We start from the raw sequence: 26,750 nt of genomic DNA, 5'->3' as shown, positions 1-26,750 counted from the left end.
GATCTCTCTCTCAAAATAAACAAATAAACATTTAAAAAAACAGTTTTTTGGGGCGCCTGGGTGGCTCAGTCGGTTAAGCGTCCAACTTTGGCTCAGGTCATGATATCACAGTATGTGGGTTCGAGCCCCACGTCGGGCTCTGTGCTGACAGCTCGGAGCCTGGAACCTGCTTCGGATTCTGTGTCTCCCTCTCTCTCTCTCTGCCCCTCCCCCACTCATGCTCTGTCTCTCCCTCTCTGTCAAAAATAAATAAACATTAAAAAAAAAGGTTTTAATGATGAACAGTTGAGTGGCCATCATGCAGTCTACTGGCCTAAGTAAACTCATGCTTTTTTAAAAAAATTTTTAATGTTTATTATTTTTGAGAGAGATAGAGCATGAGCGGGGAAGGGGCAGAGAGACAGAGGGAGACACAGAATCTAAGCTGAGCTGTCAGCACAGAGCCCGACACGGGGCTCAAAACCACGAACTCTGAGATCGTGACCTGAGCCGAAGTCAGATGCTTAACCGACTGAGCCACCCAGGTGTCCCAGTAAACTCACGCTTCATATCCAGTCTCTGCACTCAGTGAATGGAGCCCCTTGGTGTTTATACTGCACTTTGGGGTCTTGGTGGATCACATGAGCCCGTCTATCTGGCTGGCTTGCTCTACCGATTTTTTTGGTCCACGTGTTGGACCTAGGCTGATGGATAGTGAATTTTCCTGTGGAGGCAGCCTTTTGCTTATTTATTTTATTTTATTTTTTTTTAACATTTATTTATTTTTGAGACAGAGAGAGACAGAGCATGAATGGGGGAGGGTCAGAGAGAGAGAGACACAGAATCCGAAACAGGCTCCAGGCTCTGAGCTGTCAGCACAGAGCCTGACACGGGGCTCGAACTCAGGGACCACGAGATCATGACCTGAGCCGAAGTCGGACGCTCAACCGACTGAGCCACCCAGGCACCCCGGAGGCAGCCTTTTAAATGCTTCTTTCTTCTTTCCTCTTTCCCCCTCTTTTATCCTCCTATGATTTCATGTCTAATCTTAAACATTCAAGCACTATTAACATGGAGTGCCGGAATGCAGCTTGGGGCACATGAGTCGCGAAGTTTCTCCAAAGTCAAGTTTGCAAACTGCTATTCATATAAATGAGTCTCCTAGTCCATCCCTATGTGCCTGCCCCCCCCACCCCCGCAATAAAAGGACAAGCACATGGAGGTACCACAGGGCGGAATCATGAGGGACACAGTCTCTGTATTTCCCAGGATAAGCAATGCCCTGCTGCGGCAACCAACAGCCTCGGAAATAAATGACTCAAATCAGCAAGGACCTTTCCTTGTTCCTTCGATACTCTTTTTTTTTTAAGTTTAATTATTCAGTTTTGAGAGAGGGAGAGAGAAGACAGAGAATCCCAAGCAGGCTCCACGCTGTCGGCACAGAGCCCGACGCAGGGCTCGAACTTACAAATCCTGAGATCATGACCTGAGCCGAAGTCGGACGCTCAACTGACTGAGCCACCTAGGCGGCCTTCATCTGATATTCTGAAGTGAGTCAAGGGGTCCTTCATCTTGCAGCTATACAATCTGAAACATATAATCCCCCACGGTTGCCAGAGGAGAAGAAGAGAGAGATGGAAATGCACTTGGCCCTACGCCCAGCCGTGTAGGCTTGAAAGTGACCCTCTGCTCATCCCTTGGCGTGTGGGCATCTGGTGAGCGCTTCGTGTCTCTGCCATGCTCTCTGGAGGCAAAGATGACTCGGGTCAGATCTCAGCTTTGCTCCTTGATGGCAGTTTGACCTTGACAAGGGACATAATTCCCTGTAGTCGCCTCTTCGGCAAAAGGTGGTGGATGTTTCACAGAGGCCATGCCCGTGACTGGCATCTGTATCTTAGGGTTGGAGTGAGAATCAAATTATTTACCTATGCAAAGTGCTTAGGGCAGTATCTGGCCCATAATACGCAATAATGAGTGGTTTTTTAAAATGTGCTCTTTGATGGCGGTCAGCAAGAGTTTGCACATATGTGTTATTTCATGGCCGACCATCAAAAAGAAAGAAAGGATGAGCAAGGTAGAGGCTGAAGGAAAGGACACTGCTCACGTTTGCTAACAGCAGTGACTTGAATTCTTGCACCACACTTGGTAGATGGTACTACACCCAAGAGCAGCGACCAGGCCCTTGTGGCGAGTCTGACCCGTCTACGTGGCAGACAGAAAGGGCAGCCCTGGGCGTCTTGAGGCAAGGTTGCAAAGCTTTCCTCTAAATGTTTCTGAGAAGTTCGGATCCCTCTGTGTGTTTTTCTCAGGAGATGGTGCATAATTTTCATCAGACCCCTGAAAAGGATCTGTTCCTCAAAATAGTTGAAAATCCGTGGTCCCCAACACCCCGTCAGCTGACCCTCGCAACGGGAGAAGTACAGTTCAGGAACTGGGGGTCTCATGACATAATGGATATAGTACCCGTGACCGTGAATGTGAACAGTCTACACCTCTTTTCGAGGGGAGGGAATCTGTAAGGGGGAGGGAGGGCTTTTTGAGCAGTTTGGGCAGGAATCTGTCCCTCAGGGATCCACAGCTCCCCTCCACCCTTGTCAGTCTCCTCAGCTCCCACCTTCTCTCATCGGGCAGATAATCGGAGGTAGAAGGCGAGGAGCTCTGAAAGATGGACTCTATCTCTGGAACAGTTACCGAGGACCTGGAAGGGCGGCACCAAGTCTCTTAGCAAAGTCCCTGGAGCCAAGAAGGCCCCGGCTCCGTGATGAGGGGTAGGCGGAGCAGCGGCAGGAACTGCAGACAACATCTACTTTCTGCTGTCTTCTCCAGAGTTGGCATGGGAGCAATCAAAGACTGGATGTGAGCCCTCTGCCATCATCCCCCTACATCCTGCTGCTTCTCTGTGGATCATTAATGTGTTTACAAGCACATGGTTTTGTCTGAAGCATTTATTTACCCTTGTTATTAAGATGCGTGGGTTTCACCGGAAGCATCAGCTTTGAGGCCTTTAAGAGCACATGATAAAAGCAGGCATGCAAACGGGAGAATTCCGCCCACGGGCTGTGAGCGGGTAAGCTCAGCATGGCCAGCGGTGATAAAGGGAGAGGCAGATACAACTGAAAAACACACTTGAAAATTGTATTACATAAAATAATTTACTTCTCATTCAGAACGACCTTCTGGACCTGTGTGAGATAGCAGTCCAGGAGCACAGGTACAATCTGAAAGTCATGACCGTTAAAATAGGGCAAGATCAACGGAGTTACACGTTTGGATCCTGGAGTCGACCAGAGACAAAACTGTGGGAGAAAAGGGACACGGACGAAGGACTCTAGGAACACTGAAAGCAAGGACTGCCAGAGAGAGACAAGAAGGGCTCAAATGAGAAAACCTAGATCTTCGATACAGTGAGATCTGCATATACACACTCTGGTGTCTTCATTCTGCGACCCGGCCTGTTGGCTTAGGAGCCACAAGGTGCTCACGTGTGTCGTCTATGCTGGAGGAATCGGTATTGTGCATGCAGGCGTGCGTGTGTGCTTCGGAGGCTGTGGTTTTACAAGAATGAGAAGAAAATTACTTCCTGGCCATTCATGAATAATTCAGGTGATATCCTGCACCCCCATTTATAAAACAATACAATAATAAAAACATTGTACAAAACATCATAAATAACATAAATGAGAAATTTTCAAGTATTTCATGTACCTTGAAAAGTTCCGAACAGTAGTTCTAACAATCGATCTCTTTCTCTCTCTCTCTCTCTCTTTTTCCCCTTTCTCTCTCATTTAGTCTTCAGAGCCTAAAAGGAGATACCCCCAGGCTCTGTTAGCCCTGATGTTCGGGAATGGAATGAACAAGATCCTGCGCTCAAAAGAGAAACTTACAAGGGCTTTTCAGTTTGTGCAAACAGGTATCCCTGTATAAAATACAATCCTTCCCTTGCTGCTGGTTTCCAGGTGCAAGCACAGAGCCTGGACCCACGGTGGGGAAACCACCAACCACCCAGGGAAGAAAGGGGCCTCATCTGATGGCTGAAGTCCTCAGGCAAAAACAAAATGAGGAGAGCACCTTGGTCAGGAGAGGGAAAAAGAGTCGAGGATAAAACTATTAACTTCTGTGCCCTCGCTCAGCCAGTATCATCCGGCAGGTAGAGCTGGCGAGGCCCCACCTGCGTTTCTTCCTTCAGTTCAAACACCTTCTCTCCCAACTCTGTACCAACCCTGCCAACAATTATGCACCAAGCACCCAGTCAAAGAAGGGGAAGCCAGCGGCTCAGGGGCTGGAAAGTGCCGTTAGTAACAACCAGCCCAAGACAGAACTGCGGCAGTCAGGCATAAGACTCTTTAGGATACTTGCTCCTTAGAATACGGTTCAATCTGGGAGGCTCTCCGTGAGTAAACTACGCATGAAGTCCCTTGGCTGCTTCTCCAGCAAGATCTATGGAGTTTTACAGAATCAACTTTCCCCAGATTAGCATGCCTTTCTTGGCCTGCGTGGCGGCTGGTTCTGTTTGCCTGTTTGATTGCAGGATGAAAGGCCAGGGATCAGAACGTGCATATAAGTATGTGCACCCACTCTAGTGATGAGCACCTAGGGTCTTTCCTATCTCTCCTTGCAGAAATATATATGTAATATACATAGACACATATACATAGAATGTGTATGTATGTGTGTGCCAATATATGTATATATGTAAATATGTGTATACGCATAAATGTAAATATATGTGCCTACATACATATATTTACACACACACATATACACATAATAGGTCAACCTCATCTAAACACTTAGAGTTTAGAGAAAGTGCCAACAGAATACATGTGCTTGTGGATGTCACATGAAATGTACCAACCAACACACCTGAGGTCAAGCCGTTGGGAGGAGAGAGCTCCACGTCTTTGAAAAGCCACCCCTACAAAGCCATTATGTGGGTACTTGCTCACGTGGCACCCTAAAGGAAATCTGGGAAAACCGGACGGGAATGAGGTCCTGCCCTGATGGGACACCGCAACACCAACACTAAATCTACTTCTTACATGGGAGTGACTCACACATGGCAGGCAGCACGAACACTAAGCTACAAGGTGGGTTAAAAGCCCTCGTGCTTAATACAGATCAATATTCGGCCTCGGGTTCTCCAGGCAGAAGTCTTGGTACGTCAGCCTCCGGCGCCGTGTGACAATCAGGCGCACTGGGGGACCAGAGAAGGACAGTCTGCGGGACTCTTGGCTCCTTTCTGCTTCTCCGAGCCAGCGCTGGAGGAGTCGGCCAAATCAAGATAGAATCGGGACTTGAGGAAGCGGCGGTAGGAATCCTTTTCCATCAGGTTGAAGATCCTCTTCTGGGCCTCGTCAAAGCAGGTTATCGTGGGCTCCAGCATGTTCCGGCTTGTCTCCTCCCTGGTGCAAGAATCCAGGTTTACCTGCAGGGTGAAGGCCGAGACGTATTAGGCACGCTGCCCTGGGGAGGACGGGAGGCCGCATGCTTCGTAGTGAATCAGGAGTGTGCGGCTTCCATACCCCAGAAATGGAAAAACAGAACATTCCGCGCCACCCTGGCACCTGCGAGTGACAGACTATAAAAGGTTCATCTGCTTCTGGGCAGGCAGGGCGCGACCCTCATTCTTTCTCACAAATTGGGGAGATTTATCAAAACACTCGTGAAGGGAGGTCATCCAAGTCACCCGGATAAAAAAAAGAGCTTTTTCTCTTGATGATTTACTTGAGGTGGTCGAGACCGTAATGACCTCTTCCACGGCTCTATCTTTTCCTTTAACTCGGGTCATCTAAAGGTCCATGCCATTCAATACCACTTGTAGGCAATTTCACCAAGACCCAGGGAGTTCTCTGCCACGAAGACCTACCTCTTTAGTGGCCTGGACTGAGATGAATTCATTATAGATCTTTTTCGCCTTGGGACTCAGTTTGGAGGGCGATTTGATTTTCTTGTACTCTTCACAGCTAATCCAGAAGTCAATGTTCTCCTCGCTGTATTCAGACTTCAAGAAAGCTTTGAAAGCCGCCAGCCCACCTGTGATGGGGGAGAGAGACCCACACTCATCACCACACTGACCGGCCTCCTGGACAGCATATTTCAGGAAAAGCCAACGTGCTTGAGAGAGTAAAGCATGGAGACCTCAAACAGGCCCCTCTCTCCCCACTTTCTGGGGCATCACTTGGGGTCAGGTAACCCTAATCTGTTTGATATCTATTGGATCCCAGTTATACCTAGTGCTCTTTGCTCAAGGTGTGAAGTCTCATTCCAGAAAATGGTGTTTCTGAAATGCCCATGCAGCTACCAACTGCCAAAGTCAGTTGGAGAAGGAGATACTGAGGTCGACTCTGCAAGAAACATCAATATTTGGCATATTTTTTCCCTCTACCCTTTTTCCATGTGGTGAGAGAGATGGGGTCCGTACGAACTTCTCATTACGTATCACGACGCTCTAGGGCACGGGAAAATTTTAAACAGACTGATTCCCCCGAGTCTGGAAGTCAGAGGAAACCCCACCCTTTCTGCAATTCCTATTAGATCAAATATAGTGGGAGACAACTTGGCTATCTAGAGAGCTTGTGTCCTCATTCTAGGGGGGAAGAAAGTCATCAGACTTACATTCATGGCTAATCAGGTTTTCCAGTGATTCAGCCCATTTTTTTACTTCCTCTTGGCTCACCCTGGAGACATTACAGAGACAAAAAAAAAATAATAATAATAACTTTGAATGCTGTGATACAAAACTACGGCAAGAAATTTAAGATCCTGAGAAAAATGCGGATATTTTATTTTCCGTCTTGAGGATGCGATTTGTTGCCGAGGAGGGCAGTCTTTCCACTAAATGCCTGGAAATTTCAAATGCAAATCTCACTTCACTAGGACCATACCTTCTTTCTTTCCTCATAGAACATCTCTGACATTAAAGAGTTTATAGCCCATGCGTTTTCCCCGAGGCCTTTTCTCTTACCTCTGACAAACCACCACTTTGTCCTTCTTGCTGTGGGAAGAATTATGTTCGCAGGAATCAGATTTCTGCAGCAGGAAACCCAGCCGATGTTTCATGTCTTTTGCACTGCACAGAAGAAGAGGAGAAAGAATAAAGCCAATTAGCTGCTTTACCAGATGCCCCCGTGGCAGAGCTCAAAGAGTCCATTACTAGGAAAGGGACAGGAGAGCAGTTAATTTAGGAGATGGGGGGTGACGGTGGCGTGAACTCTCAAGAAAACGAGATCCCACTTCTGTTTCTGCCCGTGACTCACTACAAAACCCGGGGCCGGAGTCACGGCCCAGCCTGCTCTGTCTGCGACAGAGTTCTGACCCTCAGTGGGCGCCAGGAGCCCCTTCTGTACGCCTGTCATGTTGACCGATGGAACGCTTTGGCGCCTCTCATAGAGACACGCTGAAAACGTGACTGCTCTTCAGGTGATCTGTGGGCCTCAGAAAGCAAGCAGGAACTGTGAAATGTGGCACGCCACCTTCTGGCCCAGGGTCGCTTGTTTGCACCTGCCTCAGAGGGCCCTGCAGAAGCCCCTCCGCAGGGGAAAGGGCTGCGCGGTCCCAGCCTTGCACGAGGTGGGCGGAGCAATTCCGCAATTCTCACAGCGGGATACACACCACGCAGGGGGGTGTGCAGCTCCAGCAGGGGGAGGAGGCGGCCACCGCAGATGCTCTGGCGAAACCTGAGCTCCTTCGGGGGGCTTGCTTCTAGAGCAATCCTCCGGGGCTGCTGCCGCTCTCCTGTCTAATATCTACACTGTAAGGCCGTTTACACGATAAAGGGCATCCGAGACTTAAAAACCATAAAGGGAAGCAAGCCAGAGTCATCACTGCAGCTAGTGATTGTCTCATTCGAGCCGAGCTTCCAGTTTATTTGTCCCTGTTTAATAGGTAAGCGAGGGGACGGCGGGGCGCATGACTCACTCAGAAAGAAGAAGCTTTTAATAAGTTTTTAAGCTCGACTTTCTCTCTCTGTTAATTATTCTTTGGCTTGGATCTCTTTTATTATAAAAGCCAGGACCTAGTGTTAAAAGAGAAATGTCATTGTAAAAGAAGTGAGAGGCTAGATGCTCCTCCTGAGAGGGAGAGAAATAAAGTCACAAGGATAAAGAGCCATTTTAGGAAGGTTCTGATGGATCAGTGGCTTCTCTATGCATGTTGCCCCAGAAAGTTTGAATTCCATTATGTTCATGGACTGCCCCTAAAATGGTATTTTCTCTTCTTTACAAGCCCATTTTTCCCTCCTCTGCTTCTTCAATTGGCCAGGGGATGCAAAAATCCTCCTTAATGATACCAATATATAATCACGAAGGCTCACGTGATTCTAAGATAGAAATACATTGTGATTCGGTCCAAACAGAACTGATTTCACCTTTCCGTGTGCTGGGTCAGGATGAGACCTGAGTTACTAATCAGTGCAAGTCGTCTCATAAAGAGTTGGAAGTAGGCTTAGCAAGTATGTGACATCTGTCCTTCCAACACAGTGCAACCATAAGCAGGAAAACCAACATGACTTCAGAGGTCACCGGAGTCAGGAAACCAGATCTGATCTGCACTCTGCCACGCGCTGCCTGTGTGACCTTGAGCAGTTCATGCCCTTCTGCAGTCTCAGGCACTGATGCTAGGGCGAAGCACTGGACTACTTAACTTGCAGTTGACCAGCGAGGAGGGGGAAGAGCCGTCCACCTTGCTGATCAGAGGTTACCTCCCCTTAGCTCCTCGGGCAGACTCGTGCAATCTTTCATCTGTCCCCGAAAATCCTTCCCAGAGCGTAACTCTTTCCTGGCAGTCCTGTATTTTGTGAGGGTAATTTTATAGATGAGCTAACCGTAGCTCTATACGATTCGCTCCGTTCAGCTCAGGATAGGAATGGTGGAGGTCAGGGGCATTCGTTCCATAGGTGCTTCATTGTAAAAGCAGCCATGAAAGCGTATTTTTACAAAGAATATTCTTTCACACTCCTGAATATTCGAAAGGGAAACTTCTAAGAACTGCACAGAAGATTGTGCTTTCTGGGATACTTCTAAACTGAAATTTAAGGTGATTTGTATTTGCAGGGAAACAGGGGGATGGTGTACCTACAGACTGACTTTCTACCTTTAACTGTAAGATGAAATAATGTAATATGCACCAGTTCTGCCTTTTTCTTCAGCTGGCTAATATACAAGCATTCTCTGAAAGCATTTATTTCTATCTTTTTAAAAGCCAAAGGCATACAAGGACCTATGAAGTAGCTTTATTTATTTATTTATTTATTTATTTATTTATTTATTTAAATCAAGAGACAGTATATTGACACTACATTGACAAAAGTAGGATGAGATCTTCTACAGAACCCTTAACGATTTGTTAGGATCAATACTTTTCAACCACCATTCACATAAGGTATTTCAGGAGCTGGGGGAAGGGGCAGCGAGAGCAGGGGGACCCAGTATTGAAACTCATACTGTATTGGCACACTTGCTTATAAGAGCGTAAAGAGTGTTAGAAACTGCAGCACCACACAGAAAGCACAGTGTGCCCATGTTGGAGCCAAGCCTCATTTCTGGGGTATCTTTCCCTAAACAAGACCTACCCCCCACCCCACCCCACCCCCCCGCCATCGGGAAAGCTCAGAGCCATGATTCCACGGACCCCAGCGATGCTCAAGTATAATAACAACAATCACAGACCACCGCATTGAGTCCGAAACCCTCTGATCACTTCTTCCCTCGAACTAGCTTGGTGAGAGGATCGGGACGGTCCTCGAAACCGAGGTCAATATAAAACAACACACAGGTGCCAACATCTGGGGAGCACACTCCTCCAGTTACAGTGTCCAGCTGGTCTCGTAGGAAAGCTGGCAGGTCAAGGCTCTCCTGACCACACTGTTTCTGATTCCAAAGAACGAGGTCGGCATGTGGTATAGGTAAGCAACCAAGCAAGACTCCCCGAAAGTGTAACGCAGGGAGTGGCTGAAAATGATCTTACCTCCTCAGGCAAGAGGCCGGGAGACCTGCAAGTCCTTTGCACATCTTGTTAGGCGTGGGATTCGCAAACTGGGGAGGACAGGCGGCAGGCAGGAGGCGCTGCGGCTTCTGTTTTGAGCTCCCCGGCCCTCCTCTCGCGGAAGACGCTGTCAGAAATCTGCGAGCTGCTAGCGAGGCTGGCGGGGTCCCTTTTATAGCCCAGCCGACGCCGCCCGGCCAATCACACGGCAGTTCTGGAACCGCCCCCCCCCCTCCGCGCCGCTCGGCCAATCAGACGGCAGCTCTGAAACCGCCCCCTCCCCTCCGCGCCGCTCGGCCAATCAGACGGCAGCTCTGAAACCGCCCGCCCCGCAGCGCCCGCCTCCCCGGCTGCAGGAGATGAGCAGGGAGGTACATGACGCATGACCGTGCTAAGTGAACAGCCCGGGAGAAACCTTTTGCGAAGCGGGAGGAAGGAGAAGAAAAATGTGCTCAGTGTCCCTACCGATGTCGGTATGGGGTTTTGAATTCCTAGAAAAGGGGGAGGGGGAGGGAGAGTGTCACATGCTACGAAACATAGGTGTATTCATTCTAATATAAAAACAATGTCAAGGAAAAGTTGCCTCCTGGAAGGAAAGCTGGCAGCAAGACTCGGTGAGCTCACTTTGGGACCGAATCTCAATGCACTTCCTTTTTTTTTTTTTTTTTTTTTTTTGCATTAGAAATAGCATATCGCACGTGGTCCAAGAGCTCATCCTATTTCCAGAAGGGATTTGGCAGGAGCACAGTTTCCAGGCAGCGGTGTGCAGAAGTTGCCCAGGGGGTAGTCACATTCATGCAGGGATGTGGAGAGGAAAAGCTGGATGGCAGGCAGTTATATGCCCGGCAGCACAGAAAATTCCCCTTAGGGAAAGTGGATTAGCCACGTCTGTCATCAGCCTGACTGTGGAATACTTCTCTAGAAATCTTACTAGGAACAGAACTCAGCCTAGCACTGACGGTCTCTTATACGTCCATGCCTCCTGCCAAGAGCTGCAAGGCAGCAGCTTGAGGACCAGAGGAGGGAGTGAATGAACAATTACAGACACCCTCTTTCTTATTTGCAAATAGATGTATATGTTATTATGTCTTACAGAATTCAGGTCTTCAAACTGGTATATCAAGATATTGAGAGAGAGAGAGAGAGAGAGAGAGAGAGAGAGAAAGGGGCAAGAAAAGATGTAATTCGCATGCATATTACCAGGCTTCTGAGTGAACATAAGAACATTTGACCCTACAGGTGGTTCTGACACCTGGACAATTAGTATCTTTTGTACATAATATGACAGACTGAATGTTCAAAGAAGCACGCAGGTGTTTCACATCCTGTAGTCGTAGCTCTGGTACCCACACCAGAGTTACAGAGGGGTCTTCACCTTGCAGGAAGGCACTGCGTGGAAGGAGGGAATTAATTGCTACGTCAGACCCAAACAGCTTTCATTTTTTCAGTAGACGGGCTCCTGATCATAGCAATATAGTGAGCTGTGCTTTACATATAAGAAGCAGGGACATCAAATGGTTTCAGTGGAGAAGGTGAAAAATAGACGGGTTCCAGTGAGATGCAATGGTACCTGAGAAAATAGAAGGGGGAGTGATAACGAGCAATCTGCCTACCACATACATAACCCCTAGACATCCCGCACTGCCCACCCCCTTACCCTGGTCCGTGGCTAGTAGAGCAAGGAGACGCCAGAGAAATATGGAAGTATGCATCTAGAAGATGTGTGTAAAATTATAGGAAAAATTCTCTGGCCTTCTCCAAGGCAAATGGGGAAAAAATTAGATTAGCTACTGGACACCTTTTCCTTGGGGTGTACCATAGAACACATAAATTTCTTTGTGAAGCTGACGGCTGTCCTAGGTTGTGTTGTGGAAGGGACTACAGTGCAATGCAGAGTGACAGAGGCCATCGGACCAAGGAAGGTAGACCCAGGGAGATGGACCGATCAGAACTGGCATCAAAGAGGAGAGAATAATTCACAGGGAGAAAAGTCACCCAAAGATAGACGAAGCCCTTCTTTGTTGACCTAGGCACCTAAGAGAGTGATTGTTCAGATAGTTTCATTTTAGGAACATGAAGGAAGACCCCATAAGAACTTTATACCTTGGACCTAGGTCAAAGAGAAGCTTGATTTGTCATAAATACAAACAGTGCCAATCAATGAGTTAAATGGGATTCAAGATCATCGAGGCTAACTCCTTCATTTTACCAAAAATGAAATAGAGGGGGAAAGTGACTTGCCAGGGTCACGCCTTCTAACTAATAGAGCTGGTTCCTGAAACCAGGCTATGTCTACTGGATTGTCTACTGTGCTATTGTATTTCTTACTGTCTTATCAGATGAGATAAACTATGTAAACAGAGGTATTTCTAAAATGGAAAGTGCTAGGCAAATATTTTTTATTGTTAGATTATATACAGTAGATAACAAAATACAGTATTAGTATTAGGCATTTCATTCAAGGAGATTCTGCCTGATTTTCTCTTGCTCTGTGACAGTGGGAGCTGCTTTCAGACCTCACTGCTCTGGTTCTCTATCAAAACCAAGTCTTTTGAACTTTGTGATTACCCATTAATCTGTCAAGGCATTTCATATTCATTCACTTCTTTAACTACAATGTCTTGAGCTCTTAAGAGCCTTAATGGTTTAAAGAATGTTTGGGAGAGCTTTATATAAGTTAACTTGTTTTACGATATGGGACTTGATGGTGTTTGAGGAGGCGAAAACGGGTACATCATGAGACCTTGACAATTTTCCGCCTTCTTTCTCTGACATACACAAAGCCTCTCATTCTATTATTCTATGATTTGTCATTCTTGGATGATTCCTGGGATGCGGAATAGCTTCATTCTCAAAAGATCTACTTTGCATTTATTCATTTCTTTAAGACCTGTATTTTGAGCACCTGCTCAGTGACAGGTCCTGTTTGAAGAGCAGTGGTTAGTGTGAACAAGGAACAAGTCCCCACCCCAGGGGAGTCTTCATCCAGGTGGAAGAAGCCAAAAAATAAATGCCTAATTCTGGATTTTGACCCATGCCATGAAGAAAATAAGCAAGTGATGTGACAGAGAGTAACCGGATGGCAAAGGACTCTTGTAGCCAAGGTGGTCAGAAAGCCCTCTTTGAAGAGGTGGGATCTGAAATGAGATGTGATGGGTGAGAAGAAATGAGCAATGAGATACACCTAGGAAGCAGCATTCCAAATAGAGATCAGAGCAGAGGAAAATGTTCTTTCTCTAAATTGGGAGATGCTGAAAGGGGACCAGCGTGGCTAGAAGACTGAGGACAAGGGAAGAGTAGCATGATACAGAGGTGGACGCGTAGAGGCCAGATCCTGCAAGGACTTGGTCCAGAGACTGGACCTTATGGCCACACAGTGGAAATCCACTCAAGGGATTGAAGCAGATGACAGGCATGAGCTGGTCACCGTGGCTTTTGTGGAAGTATGGACTGAGGGAAGAGCATGGGAGCAGGTAGACCAGTTAGAAGAATGAGCAGTTTGGATCCTAACTCATGAGTTCAAAATGAGCATTTACTTTACAAATATTTATTAGATAGTGTGCTAGACGTTCTGCTAGGATCTAGTAACCTAAATATGAATCAGAAGTGGGCTATATTTTTCAGAAGCTCATACTCTCATGGGGGAGACCAAGGTTGAGTGTCATTATTATAAACTTGTTTTTAGAAAATTCAAGGAAAGCACAGAGGGTACAGATAAATGCAACGTTGGAAATTTGGGACAGTTTACACAAAGGACGTTAAAAGATGAATAGAGACTTAATAGGTGTCTTTATAAAGAAGAGAAGAGCACTACAATAGAGAGCACAATATTAACAGCTAATTTTATAGGGCACTAATTTTACAGGGCACCGTCGTAAGCACTATATATTAGAACTCACATATTCCTCACAATTCTTCTTGAAGGAAGGTCCTACAGTGATCCCATTTTACAAATGAGACATAGAAGGTTTGAGGAACTTACCTGAGGTCACATATCTCCTAGGTAGTGGTGACAGGCCAGCTCAGACAGTCCGGGGTCTCTGCTATGCTTACCATGGCCACGAAGGATGAAAGAAAGTGTACCGTTTAGTGACCACAGAGATGGCACGTGTAACCCTGGCTCTGGGGCAGAGGGAGAGAGAAATGAAGTTAGTGGACACTCTGAGACCTGAAGGGTGTTTCTCATCACAGTGAAGACCAGAGTTTACCCTGTAGTTGTGGAGGGGCTAGGCAAGGTATTCAAACAGATCATATTAGCGTTCTAGAAGTAGAATTTGGGAGGCACTGCCAGGGAATAGAGACAAAGTGGCAGAGAGTTTGAAGGCTACTGCACCAGTCCTTGTGAAAGATGATGATGGTAAAAAATACTACTGCCCAAGACTGATATGAGCATCCAATGAGGTAACGCATGAAAAGTGCTCCTTATACTAAATGCTCAGCATCCGGAAGGTATTGTTGGCCAGAACGCTGTAGACATATTGTTTCCTACTGAGGGACATTAAACCACACAGGATGTGAGCTGTGTGTGGTCCCCAGGTAGGTTTCTAATCCCCCCCCCCACCCCGTTAGCTCAGGGAAAACATAAGAAAACAATGCTTAAGCCCTTAGGGGATCTGATATGAGGAAATAAGCTATTGTGGCAGGCACTGGATCCTTCTCCCAGGTTTTAAAAAGGGCACCTCTGTCCGGGAGGGCAGGATGCAGACTGAAGCTGGGCCTTAGGCAACATTCACAACATCTCAGATCACAATTTCCTCTCAGCTGTTAGAAACCTTCCCCACTTAATTGTTTACTACAATGGCTGGGACATCAGTGAGAGTTCAGGTTATTGATTTTGGAGGCTAGAGAGCAAATATAACCGAATGCACAATGCTGTCCACCCAGAAAATGAACGGGGACTTCCCCCGTGTCTCCCTTCTGGGAAGTGTGTCCCAGTCTCTGCCTCAGGCTTGGTGGTCACATGGAGGAAATCAGAGCCCCTCCCCCTGACCCTGGACTGCGACCAGGTGACTCAATTTCTCCTGGGTGGTGTCATACTTCAGTAGCTGGGGGAAAAAATTCTTTCCTAAGAAGTAAGGGAAGAACCAAAATACCCTTATCCCAAAGATTTCATCTTTCTTATGCAGAGCTTAGCCCAAGATAGTAACAGTAGTTTCATAAGAGTTCATTTACATTGCGTTAGTGGAAAGAGAAGATGTCATGGAACGTGCTTGAACTTCACAGTCAAGCAGACTTGGATTCTAATTCTAGCTCCTCCACGTACTGGCTGGGTGGTCTTGCAAACGAAGGTAAGTGTTCTGAATTCCAGCTTCTTGGTGTGCAAAACGGGATACTAATAAACGATCTGAGAGACCTACTCGGTAGTACTTGCTGAATGAAATGTTCGGATGGTACAATACAATGCCACAGTGATCAGGAAGACTTGGGAATCTCAAAACTTATAAATTATTATCAGAACTATAGTACCAAATTTTATATGAATTAGCATCACGATCATTATTTGTCTCTTTAAAAAAACAAGCCTGGGCTCCCACTGGCTCTCAAATGAAAACGTAAACTTCTTAGCATGGCCCTCCAGGACTGTGACGATTTCGTTCTCCCTGCCCCTGTATTGTTCATCATATTCATCCCAGGCTTCCGAGGCTTCCCCACATATCTGTGTATTTTCCGTCCTCCACGCCTGGGCTCATACTGTGCCATCTACCGGGAATGACCTCACAATTCCCTGCCTGTCCTACTGTTCCTCTGCCCTCAATCCTCATCAATTGCTCCTTCTTTTGTGCTCTGCAAGCACCATGCTGGAACCTAACCTCTATTTAACTCCTCCTTAAGTCTGACTGTGTTGTCTTAGCTTGTAAGGTTTACGTGAACGTTTATGTTGAACATCTACTATGGGTCTGGAAAGGCTCTCACTGCGGGTGACATTAATCCAACAAATGCATACAGATGCCCTCTGTGTGCTCAGTAGCATCGTAGGCAGTAGGGACAGAACCAGACCCTGCACTCTTTGATCCTACATTCTGGTGGGGAGGTGGCTGGCAAAAATAAGCATATAGGCAAATAAATAAAAGAATTACGAATTGTGATGAATGCTTTTAAGGAAAAAAAAAAACAGAGCAAAGGATGCCTTAAGAAATAAAAGGGTAAGGAATCCCACTTTATATTGGATGAAGAAGCAAGGTTTCTCTAAGAAGGTAATATTTAAACTAAGCTAAAATACGGGAAAGGTACTAGTTATGCAAGTAATGGGCATCCCAGGCAGAAGAAACCAAGGCAGGCCCTGAGGCCAGAAAAAGTCCAATGCATAGAAAACCACAGAAGCTAGGATGTAGTGAGTAGGAACTGTATAGCCAAGGTTAAGGAGTTTGAGAGGTCCCCAGGTAAGAGGCTTGAATTTTATTTCCCCTACAAGGGGGGGGGTGTGACATGTGCATTTTATGACTCACATTTCACGGCTTTCTGGTTGTTTGTTGTTGTTTTTGTTGTTTATTTTTGAGAGAAAGAGACAGAATGCGAGCAGGGGAGGGGCAGAGAGAGACAGAGACACAGAATCCGAAGCAGGCTCCAGGCTCCGCGCTGTCAGCACAGAGCCCGACGCGGGGCTCGAACTCACGAACCGCGAGATCATGACCTGAGCCGCAGTCGGACGCTTAACCGACGGAGCCACCCAGGCGCACCTCTCTGGCTCTTGTATGGAAAAGAGACTGCAGGGTATCAACAGGTTGTGAAGGAAACTGGAGAGATTGTCTAGAGAAGGGATGTCTCCTGCTTGCACCAGGCAGGAGAAAACTCCATCCCTAACGGTGAAGAGCTTGTGTTCTGGTGGCAGAGAAAGTCACGAAACCATTGATTTCAGGAAAATGCCAAACATTCACAAACAGGGATAATCATGGGTGCCAGGGGAGCATGCGATCGTCACGGATGGGAACTGAGTCTTGCACATGCGCATTTGGTGTAGCTTATGTGGGTGGTGTGCTAGGAGACCCCCATGCCCGCCCCAGTTAACCTCTCTCACTGCCCTGATGTTGGTTTCTTGAGTCAGGCAGGGATCCAGAACGCCAGGCAAATGCGGACGAAGGTTCCCAAGCACAGGAACGGCCCAGAGATGACTCCTCAGTGGGGTGGGGAAGTTGGTAAGGACGGCCAGGAAGCAGCATAGGCATTTGGGATCCAGGCAGCTGACGATGGAGGGACAGGACAAGACAGGGAAAAGGGAGGATGGAAACAGCATGGAGGCTTGGGCAAGACACACATACTTGACCTTGGTGCTCCCCACTCCGCCAGCTTCCAAAGCACCGGCAGGTCGATTACCATCCAGCTTAAGACCTCCTTCCATACGCCTACCCTGAGCATTCCAGTTAAATGTCAGCTTCTCTTTTATGCAATTGCCATCTCTGCTGATTTAGATGATACACCGCTTTGGGTTATGTTTTTAGGCCTCACCGTTCGGGTAAACTTGTGAATCCTTTACGTGCTTCGTGCTGTCTTTGCACAGCATTAAGCTCCTAGTGGGGTCTCCAGACCGATTGGCCTGGGCCGTGTTAGCAATGGTGACACCACCTAAGGGCACCCGCTTCCCCTGGTAGGTAATTTGAGGTGTTGTCGCCCTTTCCCTATAGCTGCTCTAGAATCTGTGTTATAAAACCGTTTAATTTTTTTCAACAGTCAGACCCAATGGGTTTCGTGGTGCTGCAATTCGTATCTGTATGATCCAAGAAGGGTTTTGGAATGTTCTGATGGAAAATAACAGCAAGAGAAACAGTATCCCTAACAACATGAAATGGTGATAACTGGCTGAAAAGCAGGAGCTCTGGGCTCTGTTTAGCTCTGGCTGGCAATGGGGAAGGATTAGATTGAATGTCTAAGTTCTTTTGCTCCTCCAGGTCCTTTTCTACCTTTCTGCTCCTTTTTTAAGCATGCATAGAAGGCACTAAAATGTGCTATCCAGAAGGAGATGACGAGGACACTGAAGAGTACACTGTGGGGCCCTTGGGCGGTTCAGTCGGTTAAGCATCCGACTCTTGATTTCCGCTCAGCTCATGATCTCACGGTTCGTGAGTTCAAGCCCCGCTTCCGGCTCTGTATTGACAGCATGGGGCCTGCTTGGGCTCCTCTCTCTCTCTCCCCTTCTCTCTGTGTCCCTCCCCCACTTGTGCTGTGTCTGTCTCTGTCAAAATAAATAAATAAGTAAATAATGGAGCGCCTGGATGGCTCAGTGGGTTAAGCGACCGACTTCAGCTCAGGTCACGATCTCACAGTTCGTGGGTTCGAGCCCCGCGTCTGGCTCTGTGCTGACGGCTCAGAACCTGGAGCCTGCTTCCAATTCTGTGTCTCCCTCTCTCTCTCTCTCTCTCTGCCCCTCCCCTACTCACACTCTGTCTCTCTCTCTCTCAAAATTAAACATTAAAAACATTAAAAAAATAAGTAAATAAAACTTTTTTAAAAGATTAAAAACTTTAAAAAAAAGATTACAAAAAGAGTACACTGTGATGAGCACTAAGTAATGTATAGAATTGTTGAATCACTATATTGTGCACCTGAAACTAATGTAACACTGTATATTAATTATCCTGGAATGAATGAATGAATGAATAAGTAAATAAATAAAATGTATGATCCAGCTCAAAGAAGAGAGTTAAGCTGATCTCAGAAGTCAGCCCTAAATGACTATGATTCCACACCAGACGAGGAAGCCCCTGGGGAAGAGAGAGATGGCCTTCAAAAGTACCAGCATGTGGCACTGGCATTTATGCGGGACCCACTTCAGCTCTAGACTTTCTGTGTCCTTCCTATGGTGGCTGCCTATTCATTTCCTTCCTCAGGTTTGGCTTTTGCACTTTCTTGATTCGTACTTCAGTGTTTCTCACACTGCATGCAATGTCTGAAACCGGACATGTCCTGTACCCCAACCTTGCACATCACCGGCTCCCTCTGGGCCATGCTCCTTCATTCCAACCTGTGGGCCGGCCTCTAGGTTTGTGCCCTCTGTGGCTCTCAGCCACTCATCACAACAGCTAATCCCCGGGGAGCACTTCGCAGGCAGGAAAATGCTGCCCAGCTCCCTCAAAGGGTAGGTATCATTGCGTGTCCCTTTCACACACGAGGGACCTGACCACAAAGACGAAAGAAATATGTTTCATGGTTACACATCTAGGAAGTAACTGAGCCAGGATGAAGCTCAGGCCCCTTGGGTCCAGAGGCCATGCTCTTGACCCCTAGGCAGTACTGCCTCTCCTTCTGGCTGGGCTTCTCTGCCTGGCCCCGAGCTACCAGAAGCTTCTCATCTCGTGTGCTTGCTTGTTGCAATGATATTTCACGTGTCTGCGTTCACTTCCTTTCTTCCAGGGAACCAGGATGATGGAGCCAGCCCCTCACGCCTGTGAATTAAACTTCCCCTGTCTACTTTCAATACAGCGACTCTATTTATTTAAAAACATTTTTAAGGTACAGTTGACATACGGCATTATGTTAGTTGCAGGCGTATCACATAGTGGTTTGATGATGACACACGTTACGAAGTGCCCACCACCATGAGTGTGATCACCATCTGTCACTGTACGATGTTATTACCGTATTACTGACTGTATTCCCTATGCTGTACTTAACATCTCCGTGACTTACTTACTTTATAACCGGCAGTTTGTGCCGCGTCGTCCCCTTTGCCTGTTTTGCCCACCCCCCACCCCCACCCCTCCCCTCTGGCGACCACCAGTTTGCTGTCCGTGTCTCTGAGTCAGTTTCTGCTTTTTGTTTGTCTGAGCTTTGGTTTTGTTTTCCGGATTCCACATCTAAGTAAAATCATATGGCATTTGTCTTTCTCTGCCTGATTTCTTGAATGATTTTCATTTTCCCTCCTCCACTCGCACTGGTATAATTAAAAAACCTAAGTGAAGGCTGGGTAAGAAGGAAGGAACAATTCTGGAGGTCTTGTAAATTCATGTGGTCATTCCTGCCAGGATAAATTCCTCTGAGAATAAGTCTTATTTTGAAAGGTTGGGCTTTTTTTTTTTTTTAAATGTATCCTCTTTTTTATATTTATAATTAATCATTTGACTTGGCAATTAAGGTGTAAAAATCATTGTATCTGTTTCTAGAAAGGTCAAGTTTTAAGGAGACACGGCCACAAAACCCTAACATGAGAACCCATCCGAGGAGCAGCGATCAAGCTCCACCCCTCGCTTCTGAGCTCAAAATCACCCAGCGAAAGGTCTTCAGGGAGGTGGTTTTGCAACCCTTGTGGGAGTTCTGACCCGGGCTCAGGTGTGAACAGGAGGATGTGTTCCCCCATGTCAGTCTACGGGGACAGCTATCCCTCGCTTCACAGGAAATAACCGGAATTGAAATAGCATCATCGGGCCAAGGTGTTGACCTAGAAATCCGGAAGGGCTGTCCCACAATATATAGTTCATGTGCCTTGATTGTTTTTGAGGAGCGTTGATGGGTTTTGTTGAGTCATAAAATGACCTCAGCCATTTCCTCTTAAAATAACCCATTTCTATAACACTTCACAGTTTGTGAAGCACTTTTTTCTACATTATCTCATTTGCTTTCCACATCAAACTCAATATGTCCGAAATTGAAATAATTTCGCCCTCGGAAAGCCACTCTTCGGTGTTCTTTATTCCTGTCAATCCACTCCTGTGATGTTTTTACTCTGCCTTTCCTCTCCAGGCCTTATTAACCTGGTTCAGGCCCTCCTCGCGTGTCCCCTGGAACAGATACTTCACTGCTTTTATGAGTAAGAGTGCTCCTGATTCCAATGAAGTCTTTAGGCAGCACATCAGTAATAGAACAGAGTTACATGAAGCAGCTGGCCGGACACCGCTCTCAGCCCCCACAGAGCTTCTTCTGAACCCCCCGAAGTTTTATTGGAACATAGCCTCGCCCATTCACTTATTTTTTTCCGTCTACATCTGCTTTCATTCTCTGGTGGCAGAGTTGGATGGTGGCAATACAGACTACCTGGCTCAGGAAGGCTAAAATATTTACTATATGGCCTTTCACAGGAAAAACAAAAAACAAAAACAAAACAAAACGTGTGCTGGCCGCCGACCTACTCACAGTAGAGCAAAAGTATACTAGACGGGCTTCCGTATGAACTCTTCTCTCTGTAATTCATCCATCTAACAAATTATAGTCATATCCTGCCTCAACAAGTTTATTTCACTGACTTTCTACGAAAGAAAGTTTAAGTTTCATAGCCAAGACTATTGGAAACATGACTTCACGTTCCTTTTCTGCATTAATTTCCAGTCCCTTCACAAACACTCTGAAATATTGATTTTTCTCTCTAAATGGTCCATGCTTTCTATTTTTTTAATGTTTATTTTTGAGAGAGACAAAGAGTATGAGCAGGGGAGGGGCAGAGAGAGAGGGAGACACAGAATCTGAAGCAGGCTCCAAGCTGTCAGTACAGAGCCCTACGCAGGGCTCGAACCCATGGACCATGAGATCCTGGCCTGAGCCAAGGTTGGACGCTTAACCGACTGAGCCACCCAGGTGCCCCACTCCATGCTTTCTTATACCCACATCATTTTTATCTAGGAAAAGCCTTCTTGCTTTTCGCTACCCAATCTTCAAACTCAATACCCCTTCAGAAAGTTTCTTGAGCCCACAGTTAAAAAGGGACCTCCTTCCTTGTATCACTACCTATCATGGCATTGAGCAATTTCTATTCCAATTACACACACACACACACACACACACACGTGTTCTTTCTTTTACTGTCTTATAAACTCATTGATGATAAAAGGCTGACCATATTTCATCCTTGCAGAACTCACTGGTATCTAGTCTTTATCTTGCATTTAACAAGGTTAAGGTAAAGAGCTGCTGAAGGAATAAACCTGTGATCTTGGGGAGTAAGAACTATTATACATTTTACAAGCGAGTAAATAAAAGATAAGAGGTGTGTCAGTCAAGATAACTTCGATTCTACTAAAGTAACATACAGCCGCGAATCCAAGTGCCCTTAAAAGAACAAAGACTTCTTTCTTGCCCTTTCCACGTGTGCTTTGACATCAAGTGTGGCTGGGTTCACTGTAGTTCTTGACTCTGAGACACAAGCTCTGTCTGGAACATTGCTGGTGTTCGTGGCACAGGGAAAAGAAAACAGCAAATTGTATACTCTCTCTGAAAGCTTTTTCTTGGGAGTGATATATATTAGTTCCGTCAGCATGTCATTGATCAAAGTAAATCACACAACCAAGTTTGATGTCAAAGGGGAAGGCAAGTGTAATCTTGCCCCTAGGAGGGGTGGCAGATTGTTTTGAATGACAACAAAGCCTACCACAAGGAGGTTAAATGACTCGTCCAAAATCACACCACTAGTGAGTGACAGAAGGGGCACTTGAAAGGAAGTCATTTGATGTAGAAGCCCAGTTTCTTATTTCCACTCTGTCATAAAGCAAACAGACTACCAGGGGGAACAAGGCAGTGATTACGGGAGCAGCTCTGCTCTTGCCACGTGAGCTGACCCACCAGCCAGGAGCCCTTGAAGGGGAGAAAACAGATGAGATCAGTGATTTCTTTAGGTTCGTTCCTTTATTGTATCACAAGTGGAGAATCAATTCTTGCGGCCATGGATGGAAATACAGGAAGTGACAGCTTCTATTATTGTTGATTGCCTTAAGAGGCTGCTGGAAGCAGTGAGAATGCAGTAAATGGAATAAAGCTTCAGCCACATCACCCAGGCTCTAAATACCATTACCGGCTCTCGGGAACAGAAAGGCAGGCGGAAGCTGGACGACACAAGGATTTATAGGGACGCGTATCGGGCTGAGGGTGGCTTTGCTCATGTATGTCTCTTTAAATGTCCTCATCTTCCTATTAATGGCAACATTATTTGGATGTGGTTCATATAAGCAGAGCGGATTTCTGGCCATTTTTATGGAGAAAATAGTTAATTAGCAAATAGTTAATTAGCTTCTACTGTATTCCGGGGACTTTGCTGGACCCAGGGAACAAGATAGATAGAATTCCTGACCTCGCAGAGATTATAATCCAGTCCAAAATGCACATGTGAAGTAACACATCATTATGAGCATATCGAGAACGAAAAGAGAACACAGTAATAGCAGACACCCTTGGTGTTCTGACAAGATTCTCCTGAATCCCTTTTCCTGTTTCTGTGAGCTTCTCCCCCAAGTTCTGAATGTCTTCACTTCCACCCGCCTGCACCTTAATTCTTCTCTTGGGAGCACCCCTTCAGGACACTGGAGCGGCTTTGGTAACAAGCTCAAAAGTGCGGGTCGCCTAGGAGTTTAAGTGCCTTTTCCCAGTGATTGTTAGGAGAATGTGAAAGCCAAGCTCACTTGCTTTCCTGGGGAAAAAATCCAGAGGCACAATTCACACTACAGAGTTCCCCTGACCAGACTGCTGCTGGGCCTTTGATCAAAGTGTACCCTTGCTGGATGTCAAGGCCATGAGGATGTACCCCTTAGACACACTGACCGATGGCCCCTGCTGCTGCCTCTGAAATCCATCACTGGGTTTGTACCGAGGCCTCACTCCCCCCAGGCTGTTCCCAGCCAGTAAACATGAAGGGACACAAGAGCAGGAGACACAGGATGGCTCTGACAGGTGACTTTGGCTCAAGGTCTATTTAACAGTCTCAGCGAATTTTCCATAGACTGGACAGAAGTCTAGGGCTCTCTCCCACCCATTTTCCTTCCTTTTCTTCCTCACTTAAGGTCAGACCCACCTCACAGCCGTATGACTGTCCCAGCCCTTCTGACTCCCCTTACTCATTTCCTCTTATAAGCATTTCCCCAATAAAACTCTCCAATGCTTAATCCCATCTTGGTATCTGTTCCTCAGAGGATCAGGAAAAACATACTGGGCTTCCCTATCCTTCCCCCCACCCCCAAATTCTTCATAATTCCTCCTGTGACCGCTTGCATATGAATCCTCAACCGGCATCTGCTTCTTGGAAGTTCCATGTAAGACAAGGACTCGGTGAGAACATAGAACAAAGAGAAGCTCACTAATAATACGACAGTTTTGTTGAGGTTCAAGAGAACAGTTTCAGTAAACAGGCAGAGTGATAGGAGAGGCAAGATGTTCCAAGTAGAAGAAATATCGCATTGAAAAAGAGCAAGAATGTCAGAGTCAAGGAAGGGAGCGATGAGACGTGGTGAAAGATGGAGGAAGAAGCCAGCCATGGGCAGCCTGGTCACCACGCCAAGGATTTTCAATATTCCCCGAGAAAAGCAAAGAAACCATGGCAAGACATTAAGCAAGGAGGGACAAGGGTCAGATGTGCATTCTTCAAAACATCGTTTCGGAACATGAATTGCAGGCTGCAATGGGGAGAAATGAAATGGGGAGGCCAGACAGAATGTGATGAAGTGATCTGGTGGGGACAAGGTGGCTCTGGTGAGAGCAGGGGTCTACCAGCCACAGCCTACAGCTGGTTTCCCCATAGGTCCCAAGAACAAAGAATGTTTTTTTCATTTTCTTAATGTTTATTTATTTATTTTGAGAGACAGAGAGTGCAAGCAGGGCAGGGGCAGAGAGAGAGGGGAAGAGAGAGAATCTCAAGCAGGTTCCAAGCTGTAAGCACAGAGTCCAACATGGGGCTCGATCCCATGCAGTGCAAGATCATGACCTGAGCCAAAATCCATAGTCAGATGCTCAACCGACTGAGCCACCAAGGCATTCCTGTTTTGTTTTGTTTTGTTTTGTTTTTTTTTAGTGTGTAAAAACAACAACAAAAAGAGAGAAGAACATGAAACAGGGCCCAAGTGTGCTCCTGAAAGCCTGTTGTATTTACTACCTGGCCCTTCACAGAAGTTTGCTGACCCGGGGACCAGAATGAGGAGGAAGGGGTGGCGAAAAGTAGCTGGATCAAAAGGATATTTGGGAGGAAAAATGAATTAAATTTTTGATCTATTGGATTTAGGAGATGAGAGGAAAAACTTGGGCAGTTGGATGGATGGAGGTATAAGAAAACATTAAAGATGAAGTGAACACCATACACAACAGTGTCAGATGAGTGTCACGAGACAAGGAGGTTCAAAGGAGAAGAGAGAGATGGCAATCATATCAACTTAGAAAAACACGGGAGGAATTTTCTAGAAGATGTGTCATTCAGTAAGCCTTGGAGTTACAACTAGGATTTCAAGAAATACAGCATAACTTAAACTAATCCCAGGATCCCTCTTGGTGCCACATATAGACATCTCAGAACATCGAGCAAAAATTATCGAAAATTAATTCCAATATCAAACACGACCAGTGCCGCACTTCTTAAATCCCTCCTTCCTCTCCTATCCTATGGTCTATTATCTTCAGCAGCTTTGGTCTCCTCCTCTATTCCATTCTCACTGTCCCCAAGAGACGTGTCTGTCTCAGAAGCTTCAGTCTGTTCTGTGCTCAATTTTCTACTACTCAGCAGGTGAACTCTTTGGCATGTGGTTTCGTCTCACAGAACCCTGGGAACGACAGTGGCTACAACTCTTTTTGGAGGGTTGAGTTTGGGGGAGGGGAAGGTAGGCTGACTCACCTGTTAAAAAGTGTTGTCCTTGTCCTGAGAAGATAGAGCGGGCGGCACAGAGGCCTGTGTTCTAGGAAAATGATTGGAAGGTGAGTGAGTATAGGATGAACGGAGACAGACTAACACTGTGTCTCAGGGTTTACTGTGTGGACGTGTCCTACAAGCTCTCTGTAGGTGTTAGGGTGTGAGGTGTAAGGCCCGCTTTAGATGGATACAACAGAAATGACCATACTTGTTGAATTAGAGGGGGAAAAGAGGGGGTGAATAAAACTTGGCTTTGGCGAACTCTACACACCTTAATTTCTGTTGTACTGTTGAAACACTATTCCGTTCTTAGGAGGAAAAGTCAGGTTGTAGGGGGAAATATTTACATTCAAGATCTATTTTTTTTTTTTTTTAACTTCCAGAGTAGGATCTGAAATCAGCACACCGTTGGCCCGACCTCTGTCTCTGGGCCCTAACCCCCATCTCCTGAGAGCCCCACTGATAAATGCGAATTAATGTCCGTGCTCCTGTTCCTACGAGCCACTGAGTCACCAGAGAACCCATTATGGTCATCACACCTTCCCCCTAAAGGCAGAGAGTAGGCTAATGCACTTTAGAAATGTCTTTTGGTGATAAGTCTTGAAGCTAAGATGTTTTTCATTTTAAATTTCAGGTAATTGGATAATGAAGCCACGCCTGTTGTTATTAACTCCATTTTTTGACCTAACTCTAAGAGAAAAGTGCAGTTCTACGTGTCACGGCTGATGTGAAGATAAAGCAGAGGGGCTCCTAGTTTTAAAATCAGACACACAAATAATGATATGGGGGGGAGGGTGGGTGGGAAGTCACATCCGGGGGGAGCTCTGATAACCTATATGGAACATCTCAAACAGCGGTGCTAGTGTGAGTTTTGATTTTAAATCTTACCATGATTGCGGCTTCAAAGTTTGCATCTTACCCAGAACTAGAGGTGGGAGTTATTCATTTCAGTTTCATTTTTTAAAAATTTTTTTTTTCAACGTTTATTTATTTTTGGGACAGAGAGAGACAGAGCATGAACGGGGGAGGGGCAGAGAGAGAGGGAGACACAGAATCGGAAACAGGCTCCAGGCTCCGAGCCATCAGCCCAGAGCCTGACGCGGGGCTCGAACTCACGGACCGCGAGATCGTGACCTGGCTGAAGTCGGACGCTTAACTGACTGCGCCACCCAGGCGCCCCTCAGTTTCATTTTTATTATTTTTGCTCTTTGTCTTTCTGACCCGTCACATCGATTAACAGGTGGGAACAGAAGGCAAAAGGGTTGACTGG

At 46.4% G+C, this 26,750-nt stretch overlaps 1 protein-coding gene across 2 annotated transcripts; it reads right to left on the bottom strand.

Moving 5' to 3' along the window:
* Positions 1 to 4,715: 4,715 nt before the first annotated feature.
* On the bottom strand, positions 4,716 to 10,087 carry RGS4 (regulator of G protein signaling 4). 2 transcript variants are annotated; one of them, XM_047077218.1, is made up of 5 exons: positions 9,943 to 10,087; positions 6,944 to 7,048; positions 6,595 to 6,656; positions 5,846 to 6,012; positions 4,716 to 5,404 (listed from the first exon to the last, which is right to left on the bottom strand). In XM_047077218.1, the coding sequence occupies exons 1-5, from the start codon at positions 9,984 to 9,986 to the stop codon at positions 5,165 to 5,167; spliced, it is 618 nt and encodes a 205-aa protein (XP_046933174.1). In that variant the 5' UTR covers positions 9,987 to 10,087; the 3' UTR covers positions 4,716 to 5,164. The 2 variants fall into 2 exon arrangements, with proteins under 2 accessions (XP_046933174.1, XP_046933175.1); XM_047077219.1 differs by lacking the exon at positions 5,846 to 6,012 and having other exon boundaries at positions 5,237 to 5,404; positions 9,943 to 10,067.
* Between the last annotated feature and the right edge of the window lie 16,663 nt (positions 10,088 to 26,750).

The sequence above is a fragment of the Lynx rufus genome, unplaced genomic scaffold (assembly GCF_022079265.1).
Source record: "Lynx rufus isolate CCGP_SWC_20201006 ecotype Redwood Valley unplaced genomic scaffold, mLynRuf1.p SCAF_15, whole genome shotgun sequence".
NCBI lineage: Eukaryota > Metazoa > Chordata > Mammalia > Carnivora > Felidae > Lynx > Lynx rufus.
This window is presented reverse-complemented; position numbering and strand designations above follow the sequence as displayed.

What these genes read in the sequence shown, in the direction of transcription:
- RGS4 (XM_047077218.1), bottom strand. Translation starts at nt 9,986, where the DNA reads ATGTGCAAAGGACTTGCAGGTCTCCCGGCCTCTTGCCTGAGGAG. An exon ending in AAAGTGGTGGTTTGTCAGAG is followed by an intron (nt 6,657 to 6,943) that starts GTAAGAGAAAAG and finishes TAATGTCTCCAG; the next exon opens with GGTGAGCCAAGAGGAAGTAA. An exon ending in CAGTCCAGGCCACTAAAGAG is followed by an intron (nt 5,405 to 5,845) that starts GTAGGTCTTCGT and finishes TTCACCCTGCAG; the next exon opens with GTAAACCTGGATTCTTGCAC.